Source organism: Corapipo altera, unplaced genomic scaffold (assembly GCF_003945725.1).
Source record: "Corapipo altera isolate COAL_440 unplaced genomic scaffold, ASM394572v1 45, whole genome shotgun sequence".
Taxonomy (NCBI): Eukaryota; Metazoa; Chordata; class Aves; order Passeriformes; family Pipridae; genus Corapipo; species Corapipo altera.
The window spans coordinates 10,915,942-10,928,191 of NW_020884877.1; the positions used below are offsets into that span (position 1 = coordinate 10,915,942).

General features: G+C 37.3%; 1 protein-coding gene across 15 annotated transcripts in view; it reads left to right on the forward strand.

Annotated features, from left to right (window-relative positions):
* ZNF385B (zinc finger protein 385B) overlaps positions 1 to 12,250 on the forward strand; it is a 167,491-nt gene that overhangs the window by 139,437 nt on the left and 15,804 nt on the right. For all 15 annotated transcript variants that reach the window (XM_027637346.1, XM_027637357.1, XM_027637347.1 and 12 more), the window contains one exon: positions 2,447 to 2,609. In XM_027637346.1, coding sequence (XP_027493147.1) covers positions 2,447 to 2,609 — 163 coding nt within the window. The remainder of the gene's footprint in view (positions 1 to 2,446; positions 2,610 to 12,250) is intronic.

Here is a 12,250-nt window from a genome sequence, read left to right on the forward strand (position 1 = left end):
TATGATCCTATCAACAGCAAACATATGCGCAGTGCATAGAGTTCAAATATTTAAAGGGACATCATCAACTTGAGGATGCTTGAGTGAAAAATCTTATACTTGGTATTATTTAAATTTAAAAGTATTGGAATGGAAAGGGTATATATACACCTCAATTTTTAGCTTCACTTTTTGTACACTGTAATGTTTGAATAGTTTATTTACTTTTGGTGATGGAAAGCATTCCTTCCAGTGCATCATTTAGCAACAGCAAAGCCTGAGAGAAATGGACAAAACCCAACAAAGGTGGAGAGAGACAGGGCGAGACTGCTGTGCCTGCATAAGACCCATTGACATAACAGGGCACAAACAGAACTGTGCTCCTCTGCCCACATTCAGAGCTGAAGAGGTCCAACTCAGAAGTTGACAAGTGTCCCTTTAAGTAGTGCACGTAGTACTAGTGGTATAGCTCATTAGTTGTTTCTTTATAATCCTTAAATTGTGTTTTGTATGCGTGTTAATATTTCAAAGGTTTTAAAATCAATAAATAGTTTAATAGTAATTGATGAGTAAACTCTACCAGTTTTGTAATAAAGTTTTTTGAAAATATCTCAATTTCAAAGGAATTCAGTGTAAAACTAAGCTGGCAACCTTTCTTACTGAATGCTTGCTAACTGAAATAAAAGTAAAGATGCAGCCACAGCGTCACATACACTATCCTTTTGAGGTGGAAAGCACAGTGTTTCATGGGGTGTGGATTTGCAATGAGAAGCTTTGTTGTATAAGAACTTCACTCCTCTATTTTAGCAACAGTTCTCCATCAGTTTTATAACTTGTGTGAGGACTCCAACATACTCTCTATTCTCTTGTCCAGTCCAACTGTTTCTACTCTTCACTTCCACTCTACCATATGATAAAACTGTTATTACATGCTGTCCCAAGGTGACTGTATTGTAATGCCTACTTCTGCTTATCTTAAAGCAATTTTCCTCATTATGGCAGCACTCTTTATGGAATTCAAGCATCTTAGTTATTCTAGTTGCTCTTTATAAAAAGCATGTGACTTGTTTCATGGCTCGCTTCATTTAACACAGTGAACTAAATAAAATAGTCCTAATCAACTGAAGAGAGAGAATCAATGTGGTTTTGCATGAACATAGTAAAAGTTTATTTGCACTGATGTTTTTATATGCCAGGTGCCAAGATGTGGTTACATGAAGCATGCTTTCTCTGAGTGTTTTAATTTTAAGTAAATGACAATATTAACTTCTTTAGTTAATATATAACCTTCAATAGAGGCACCTAGTGGTATATCTGAAATAATTTTTTTTAAACTGTGTTTGGAAATATTAATAATGCAAAACTGTTGCTGAATAGTACAATGTTATGAAAATAGACTGGTTTGGATAGGTTTGTTTCTTACCCACTATTTGGTAAATTCATTTATTAAAAAGTCAAGAAAAACATTTAAATTCATTAGCTGAAATTTCCAAGCTCTAGAGTTCGTATTAGGCATGTAGTTCCTTAGTTTTGCTCCAAACGAAGTAGTCTGATTTGTCAAGGTCACTGATTATATAGAGTCAGGAACAATAAAGGGAACTCAAAACCACTGAAAAAATGGGCATTTATTTGTGTGTCTAGCTTTAGCCTAGCAACTTCAAAATCACTGACCAAGTTTCTGAAGATAGTTTTAAGACAATGGTGAAGTAAACGTTGCATCTCAGTACATATTTCTACTGTTCTGTTTGGCCAGATTAAGAAGAGTACATTATATGTAAAGCACTTCAACCAAAATAAATAATAATAATTAAAACAAGCTCCTCTCCTTCCTGTCCTTAAGGTTCCAATTTTCTTAGTCTTTAATAAAAAATATTCACAGCAATTTATAAAGCAATCAAGACTGATAAATATTTAGTTTTCTGTTGTATTTGGTGTTTTTTCATTTTAACCCTTCTTTCTTGAAGTCATAATTTTTCAAGTTTCAATTGCTGTTAGTGTAAAGATGAAAATACTTTATGACATTTGTAGTAGATCAAACAGGAAGAAAAATGGATTATTTAATCTTTTCACAGCATGGTACATCTTTCTAACTACAAGCAATAAAGTCTAAGGAACAGTACATGAAAATCAAGTAGCATCTTTCTGAATTGAATGTGTTTACATTTGTATAGTGCTTTAAATCTTTAAGCACCAAGGAAGAAAAGAATTACATTAGGGGTGACAGAGCTTTATGTAATCTCAAAGCCCCTTTTTCCAAGTTGCTGAAAACATGCAACTTTCATTAAAATCCTATTATTTGAATATATAAGAACTTGCATCCAGGAAAACTGTTAGGATAAATCCATTAAAATTTTTTAGGTGGAATATAACGGTGCCTACTATTGAAAGTGTCACTTTTCTGCCTTGTCATCCATTGTATTATGTACAAGTACAGAAAAAAGTGAGCCTGATTTGTTCTCCTTTGTAGAGCCAGGCCGAGGCCCACTACAAAGGAAGTAAACATGCCAAGAAGGTCAAAGCACTAGAGGCAACGAAAAATAAACCCAAAGTTGGTTCTTCCAAGGACAGCGCAAAGGCTAGCCCAAGCTGCTCCACCACGCCAGTCACAGCCAACATCTCTGACAAATCAGGTCAATGAAAACTTTTTGTTCTATACATTCTTTACTTTCTCCTTTTTTTGTGTTTGTGTGAGAGAATTTGGTTGCATGATAGTGATCGGTGACTTATCTTTTCTGAAGTATGTACTGTGCTTTCTTGTAAAGAATTCGTTTTGATATTATCAAAGTGCTTTTCATATCTGTGAAACATCTGGTGCCCCTGAATACTAAAGTCTATTTTTATAAAAACTGTCAAATTTACTCTTTTAAAGTATGGATGTTGTTCATATGACAATAGTAATGGATGGATTGGGTGGAGGGTTAAGTCTGAGATATATATATTCAGCTAAAGCTCAAGACACCTTTGTAAGAATTTTTTCTTTTCTGAAGAGGATAATATTGCTTGAATAGGGAAACACACCTTGTGGCTTAGGTATTTTTCTGACTTTCCCAGCTCATTAGTGCTTCAACATCATTTCTTTTTTCTTACCCTCCTCTCTTCCCCCTCCAGATTAGTAAACTGAGGAAGATCAGCAACACTAATAGCAGTGGAATCGCTTGAGTCTCTGCTCTGTCACTGTTGTGTTACTGAATGAAACAGGAGAATTTCATGAACTCGCTGACAATCTGAAATACTGTTACGTATTGTCCAGGAGAGGGCACCTAATGTGGGTTACCCAACTGTCAGTTCAATAGACTGCTGCTGAAAGATTTACTTCTGCCTTGGTAGCCATTTAGTATCCTCTTCACCAGAGCTGATCTTGACTCAGGTGCCATGAGGTGAATGACACATTTTTTGACATGCACACACACACAAAAATACTCACAAACCAACTCAAAAAAACTATCAGTGATTATTTGTCATCCTGCATCAAAACTATCTTTGGGTCCTTAGCAATGACAACGGGTCCCAAATTTTGCCTTGATTTACCTACCAAATCACATTTTAGGTTTGAGAGAGATAACACAAATCCAAGGAGCATCTTCAGGTGAACAAGCCATGCTACTATTAAACAGTAACAAGCTACCATTGATCTAAATATAAGGTGGACTGTTGAATGGAAAAAGATTTAAAATATTTCATAAGTATTTTACTCTCTGAAAAAATATCTTTGGTTAAAATAGCTTACTGCTCCAGGTATACATGGTGAGAACTCAGTCAACTGCTTAAGATATCAGTTAAAACTTTAAAGGATTTAACATCTGAGTGTGTCTATGATGACGTAGTTGTTTAATGCTGTCCCTCTCCTATGCCAAAGGTTGAGGTCCAAATAACAAAAGTTTCATCATCTTTTTACAAACTCCATCATCTGTCTGGAGCTGTCTCATGTTTCCTTTTCCTAACTGTGAGTTCTGAATTGAATTAATTTTTTTCTTTTCTGTGCAATGTATCTAAGATCTACATTCAGTTTTTGATTAATATAACCAATCAGAAGGGGAACCTTCTCTTGATATTTTAATTGCCCTGCTTTGACAGTGTATTGTTTTATGCTATTAATTGCTCTGTACTAATTAGACAGATTACCATCTGTGTCTGTTGGATTTTACCACTGCAAGTGTTTCTACACTAAAAATTAATCACAGTGGCAGTTTAGTTAAACACTTTCTTCCCATTAGGAGAACAGTGGGATTCTCTGTGGAGAGGAGGCTCCTCAGAGCCTGTTACTGCTGTACAGGAGATTGCAGATGGGACGTTTGGTAGGAGAAAAACTTGAACCTGGAACAGCAAATTCTCTGTATATGTAGGGAAAGCTGGTCACAGAGATGGGGAATGGCTTGAAGACTGGGGGTTTTACCAGGCTGTGGACTTGAAACAAACAATAATTTTGTTCAACTGCACTTTCCCTTACAGAGGCTATTAATCTATTCTTTAGGATATGTTTAGCTGCTTAACACAATGCTTATTGCAACAAGAGCAATTGTCATGTTTCTTCTGGGAATTGGTGAGATTTTGGGGTTTTTGCCTTGGAGCAAATTAACTGATGCAATTTTTTTCTGAATATTTTAATACAGCTTTCATTCTCTGAGAAATGGATTATTACAATGTATTAACTGTTTAGGAATATTTTCATTTTCCTTAAAAGATATTTAATACTGAGAGTTTCAGTTCACGTGTGTATTTGTAGTCTTGGGTTTTTTTATCCTGATTTCCATAGGAAATGAGACTTACAGTCACATCATCTATCCTTGTCTTTGTTTTCTATGGCTCTGTCTTCACAACTTTGGCTATATTGCCTAGTGTCAAAGAAAAGAAAAAAAAAACATTAAGAGATTTTAATGAAGGTCCTATAAGTTTGATGAAAATTGGCACATAAGTAAAAGAGAAGCCCTAACTTATGGTCCATCCTGAAAGATGCTGCCGTTTTGCTTGGCCTGCTGGCTGGCCAGGGACTCTGCCTTCAGGGCAGGGGATTTAAAAGTATGTAAGTGTGGTGTAAGTCTGAAAAAATTGCATTAGAAGTGCATAAGATAAATGAAATTAAGGAAGAGAATTTAACTCCACCACTTGTGGAGCTGTTGTTTAGCCACTGTACTCTGGAGATTTCCTGAGATGCGTTCATCAAGCAGTAAGTAATTTCTACTGTCCTTTTCTTGTGTATGGAAGAGTAGAAAGAGAAACTAAACAGAGAAGACAGTTTTTAAGTTCTTGTGTTCTTTTTTATCTGCTGTACTTCCATGGGTATTAGTGCAGAATGGGTAGAAAATATTATAGTAAACTGATAAAACTGCAATTACTATTCTCTTATTTAAATCTGCTAATAAAGAACACAACAAGCACGACTTTGATGTGCTGCCATTTTGAGTGAGGTAACAATGAATGATTTGGAACTCTCCAGACATAACAGTTCTTATATATTGAAATAAAATGTCAAGTTAAGTTTGCTACAGAGCCATGTGGGTTCTATGGGTCAGACACAGCATGAGATCCAAAACAATTACTGGTCAGAAGTCACCACCATAGAACTTACAGAAAAAAATAGTTGTTAGCTCAGCTCGTATGAGGAATCCATCAAAGGCAAAACCCAGATTCATCCAGTTCTTATCTTTCAAAATTTTTGATGCAGTGGTCTCTCTGCAGCTGTTCTTTTCAGCTTGAGAAATGTGACTGCTGGTAAAGCTATGAGAGTTATATTAATTTTTAAGGTCTTTTGGGATGTTTCCAGAAGAACGTAGTTTCCTGCAGACAAAAATTACCTCAGCCAAATGGAAAGGGGTGACTGTGGGACTTGATCTGAGCATGACAATGCCCACATTGTGAGAGAGTGATGTTCCCTGATAATGTTAATATTACAGTATGACTTGGAAATGACATTTGTAAATTTGCCATTGGGAAATATGTAACAATAAAACATTGTACAGGAGTGGTACAGGTGGCTGCAACCTCAGTTAAGTGGGTATTGTTGGGTTAAATTGCACAAGTTTTGCATTCTAACATGGTTAGGCTACTATGTGATCTTGTTTTCAAAGTTCACAAGTCTTTGCTATTTAGAAAATACTTGTTTATTGGTAATTGTAAATACCACCATCCTATCCTGTTCACTCTGCAGACAGGAAGAAAATGCCACAGATTATGTGAAAAGGTTGTTGTTATTCCACTTCTTGTTGGGTCATCTCTGCTTGTCCTGATGGGTATTTGCAGATTAGAGGTGGCCATAGGGGACCCTTACATAATATGTCTTCCACACAGGTTCTCAAACCACACAGGAAAAGTCTGGTGATGCCTATAAAGCAATTTCATATGCTAGAAAATCACTACTGTGACACTGCAAGCTTTTTTTGTAGCTGCTTTGAGATGTGGTTACAAAACAGCTGTGTTAAGAGCACTGGGAGCTGCTCTTTCCTGTGGGTCTGTGGTCGGTTGATCCTGGATGATGGTGCGTTCTGGATCCTGGTGGGCTGGATGCCAAGTGCCCCCCAAAGCCACTCTTTCACTTCCCTCCTCAGCTGGGCAGGGGAGAGAATATATAACCTAAGGTTTCCTCTGTCAAACATAAGGGAAGTTTCTAGCAGCTTCTCGCAGAAGCCACCCCTGTAGCCTTCCCACTACCAAAGCTTAGCCACACAAACTCAGTACAGTGGCAAAGATTCCCTTTCCTCACTGTGGAAGCCCAGAATTTTCTGGATGGCTACACAGAAGTATATGTATATATATGGCATTGCTTTAGAAAAGGGCAGGGCTAATAACCAGTACATAGTGTAGTTTAGAATATTTAAAGTGTGGTTTAAATATAGCTCTAAAAATGCAATAGAAGATGGTGTCTGTGATCCCAGGTTAGCATAGTCTAGGTGCTTACAGTGATGAGTCCTTTAGGAATGAATATGATAATAGATGGATTTAAGTATCACTGTTTACTTATCAAGCAAAGAGGAATTCTTTGATCATACTTCCAAATCAAAATAAATAGTTCAAAATGAAGCAGACAGATGATGTGGTATCACCTTTTTTGCATTTTACTTTGATATGAAAATCAGGAAGTAACTCTAACTTTTAAACTACTGAAGAGTCAAAACCATATTTCAGATCATAAAAGGTTTGTTGGGGTTTTTTTTGTCTTTGATCAATTCACTGAATGCTCTATCTGCCCTGTGCCTGTTTGTGAAATGATAGGTATGGGCATTTCAAGTTCAGTCCTTGCTCAAATAAGAGCAGAAGGCTCTGTTTCTTGGGACTTGGTAGGTACAGATGGACCCCTTTGGATGCTCTATGAAACCCCCTTTTTGTTCAGCTGGTGCAGGAACAGGGAACATTACCCTCCTAACTAGGCCAAATACTAGAACCTGTTTCAAATCCTGACCCTTCAAGGCAGCTCAACAAACAGTGCACAGGGTCATGGTGATGATATTTCATATATGGGCAGTCCTATCTTCACCTGCTGTGTGTGGCAGGGATGACAGGAAAGGGGTGGGACTGGAAAGTTTTTTGCCAGGTTCTTGATCCTAAGCAGGTCCTGTAAGAGTTATTCCAATCTTTACAGCTGCATAACTAAAGCTAACACTGTCATGCTGGAGTGTGGTACAGTATCTGACGCTGAGTGAGCTGGCTCATGGTTTGAATATAACCTAGAGATATTGATGGACCTAATAAATGCCACTTGATGTCATGTAACATATGGTAATTAGTTGGCCTATTAGACAGGACTGGCAACTCCAAGCTTTAGCAGACTTAGAAAAGTTGATCTTGAGGTCTTGTCTGTGGGTTTCAGTTCATCAAGGGCTTTCTGTGGATGTTTTGACAACAAAACTGAGTGGGTTTTCCTTTTCTTCCTAGAGGAGCATGCAACATGTTGAATCGCATTTGCTCGGGAAGTGTATGATGGGTTGGATTTCTCCAGCATCCCGATTGCCAATGCTGTTTATTCATCAAATACCAATGATGTGTAATGTCCCAGGGAAGGGCTCAGTTTGTATTTCACAAGTCCACTGTCAGGACACTCCCTTAGTCATCTTGCTTTCACTGCTTATTTTAGAAAGCTTTCTGCCAATGCTTATATTCTAAACTTTTCCATATGCATCTCTCTAGTTGGAGTAATCCTAAGAATGATACCAATCTCTTAACAAAATCCCTTTTCACCTTAACATTTGTTTCCATTTGTCACCTTGTTTTCCACTCATTTTAAAGGAATGGCTTGTTTACATAGTTCTAATAAACTGTTTTTTAGATAACCCTTCAGAAGGAGCTAAGAACCAGAAACACAGAGGTTCCACAGCTAACCTGTGGGCTTACCTGTTCCGGGAAATTGTAGGTTGTTTGTCATACAGATACCATTATAAGAACCTCAAAGTTTAGGGGGTTTCTAAGGCAATTATTCTTCAATTTTTTCATTCTATATAATGTACCAAAGTCCTCCAGACCTCAAAATATGTTGTGACAAAGGTGTCAATTTTGAGGGTGGGACAGGGATAGGGAGAGGCTCTAGGAGAGGAACATGACGAGTTGTTTGGCTTGCTATACCCAGTGTCAACATGCCCTCTTTAGAGGTTCTGTCTTATGCCCTTGAAAGATGCTTGTGCTTATGTCTAGCCTTCATCAAAAGCTACTGATGAGCCTCATCAGTTCTTCACGTTTTTGCTTACATAAAGAATTCTGCTGAAGTTATACTCTATAAAATAACCATGCATCTGTGTTTATGTGTTTTCAGATAGTGCCTGCTAAGCACAGGCATATTTCTGTTAGATAAAGGTATTAGTTTACGGTCAACTAAGTAGTAAATTCAATCTGAGTCAGCTACCACAGAGAGTCATTTCAAGGGCATTTTCCATTACATGCTCTGAGGATCGTAAGTTTTGTTCTCTTTTCATTCAGTGTTTCATAGCCATATGAAGACCACTCTGTATTGCTGTCTGTTGAAACTCTGCCCCCAAAATAGAGGTAAAGTCACAGTATAGGGTTTGCTGTTTGACCACAGTGCCTTTATAGTTGATAATAAATGCTCATAAATTTACCACGGATACACTGTTCCAAGTACCATATGTGTATTTACATCTGTGGCACATGTAATGCCTGTATTTGATTTAATAGTAAGTAACTTCTGGGCATTTTCTGGTAGGTAATTTCAGCAGCTGTTTCAGGAAGTTGCTGTTTGGTTTATACTCTTAGGATGAAAGGTTAGCCAGAAGAAAAATTATCAAGTCAAAGTCTATTAACAGGAAATCATTGTAATAGGTTGGATCTTTAAACACTTTCAGTCTTACTGTTGATACTTTTCAAAAGTGGATATTCAAGATTCATCTTTCCATGTGTGTCTTACAACCTGAATGGAAGAGCAGTCATACTGCACATTTTGGTGCAGTAAAACTCCAGGAGCTCCTGGAAATCTTTGGTCTGTCTATAATAATGCTAACAAGCGCGTTTCAATTTCTGCACCTCTACTGCAAGTTGGTGATAGGTGCCATTAACTGAAGAATAAACTCTGCAGCTGACACAATTACATTGATGAGCTATTGCAATTCCTGTTCAAATTGGAAAAGGTCAATCTTTTCTCTCTTCGGTTGTTATATCAATCAGAAATGCATGCAAGCAGGATTTTGTTTTGAAGGAATGGTAAGCTTTTCTTTTCCTGCTGTAAAGTAAACATAAGCTATGGATCAAAATACATTGTATGATGAAATAAGACTCTTTGGATGCCGGTGCATTCATGTGTCCTATATCATTAAAACTATTACTCTTACTTATTCAAGTTTTTAGAACTTGAGTCTCATAGCAATTTTATTAGCATCCATAAAACTATACAAAGTTTTGGTTTTTTGGTGGGAGAGGTAAAGATAGGTATTTGGCCAAGCCAGATTGACTCTACTGCTGTTGCTGGACAGTGGGAGCAGGCCCAGGGATGCTCTCAGCTGCTGGTTGTTTTGGTTTTTTTTCAGCTAGATATATGTGGTCATTTAAAGAATCCATTTATCTACATTGAATCTTTCAGCACATCTTTTGTATTGTGAAATCAGGCATCTATTTTTCTTGTTTGTTCTGTTAATGATATTGAATATCCAAAGAGGATTTCTTTTAATAGGATGATGATAATGGAATGATAATAAGATGAATATGAAATAACAAAAATTACTAGCAAATACCTATGTATGTATATTTCCATAGAGGACATAATACGAGAGAGGTGGCACTATCAGAACTAGTATGTATCACATCATTCTTTACTCATCATTGTCTTTAAAACATAAGGGTTCTTGAGTCTTCAGGTAAGGAAATAGAGAAGGGGAGAAAATGGGACAAAAAAGAAACATCTGGCTAAAAAAGAGTTGAGACTGTGAGATACCAATATCACTTATCTGCTTTGCAGTTTTCTATTAGGAAGGAAGATGATCCAGAGGTGTCCTAAAAAGTGAGAGTTAATGAGATTTTGTAAACATTGCAAATGAGAGAAATAAAATATGCCATTTTATCACCTTTAGATAGTTATTATTTTGATGCTGAATGGCAGTATTATTTGCATAAGAAACATTTACTTTGAGAACTGTAGTTTTGTTTTTAGATGAGTAAGAAAGCCAGATCAATGGAAATGCTCTTTATTTATGTAGGACTGAAATTAGCCCTTTAAATAGAGTGGAAATTTTGCTAAACAGACATGTACTGGTTCTGTTGGGTTTTTTTTTGGTTTTTTTTTTTTGACAAGCCTGGGAGAGAGAGCTTTATCTGTACTTAATACTTTTAAAAAACCCATTAAAGCAAAGAAATACAGCAGTTCTTCTGAAGCCAGACATGTATTTTTCACTGTTATCAGATATTAAATAACAGGATTCTGATGATGACTCATACAATTGGTAGTTGAATAAATAAAGTTTTGTCTGTGTCCAGTTGTGCCAAAGTTAAAGGCTGTGTCGAGTCTGCAAAAATTAGGTTTTCTCCTTTTCTCAGAGCCTTGGTGTGAATTTAGTGTCCAAATGTAAGAGAATAGGTCAGGCCCATTGCTGTTGCTTCAGGATGCTTTGATTTTGCCCCTGAAAGGGATATATATTCTATTTTTTTACCTTTTTAAGGGGAATGTTGTGGTGGGTTGACCTTGGCTGGAAGTCAGGTACCCACCAAAGCTGCTGTATCATTTGCCTCGTCCTGAACAGAGAAGAGAAAATACAGAAAAAGACTCATGAGTTGAGATAAGGACAGGGAGAGACCACTCGCACATTATTGTCACATACAAAACAAACTTGACTTGGGGAAGTTAGTTGAATTTAATACCAATCAAATCAGAGTAGGATGAGAGGTAAACCCAAATATTAAAAAAGAACACCTTCCCTCCCGCCACCTTCCTGGGCTTGACTTTACTTCCTTTTCTCTACCTCCTCCCTCCCATCAGTGAAGGTGGAAATATCCTACATTTCTTATAGTATAAAAATTATTCATACAAACATTAGGCTACTCATTATTTCCTTCTTACTTGTTTTCAAGGAGAGTGAAAATATTTTTATGTTTGTTAGACAAGTTATATTTGAAATGCAATTTATTTGTCAAATCTTGAGGGCATGACTGAATACTCACAGTCCTCAGGCAAACCTTCTACAGAAGTTGGGGAGAATGAACAATTATAGATGTCATTTAGCTAAAATGAAGATAAGCGTTTCATAGCTGACTTCAGTAGCAGTTCTGCTTGGGCAAGTACTGAGTAAGTAGTGCAGCCCAAGAGACTGTACTTGCCTACATGATATGGTTTGAAGCTGGCTCCCTGCCAAGTCTCCAAACCTTACCACCAGAAGTCCCCCCTCCCCCCCCAAACCTCAGGGAGAAGAGGGAGAAAAACAACCAACTAAGAAAACCCGAAACTAGAGAGACAGCTAAAGTGATATATATAAATATATTTACACTTACGTTACAATTGAAATACATATACAATTTAAAATATATACAATTTCACAAGGGAAGGGGAAGGGGGAAGGGAAAGGGAACAAAACCAAAATAAAATATATATATATATATATATATATATATCCCAATCAGTAGCCCAAGATCTAGTAACTAAAGAGTTAGCAAAGAAAATATCCCACCACTCTCCTTGGGACAACCGAGAGTAGCTCCGGGACGATCGCCGGCAACCTCCGCCTCCCAAGGTCGACAAGGCCTCACCAGGCCTCGCTCCCCAACACGGCAGACTCAACAGCAGGGAACCTGCACCTCCAAGCCGCCGGAAGGAAAGAGAGCGAAGGCCTCTCCTCCTTTCTTCTTATAA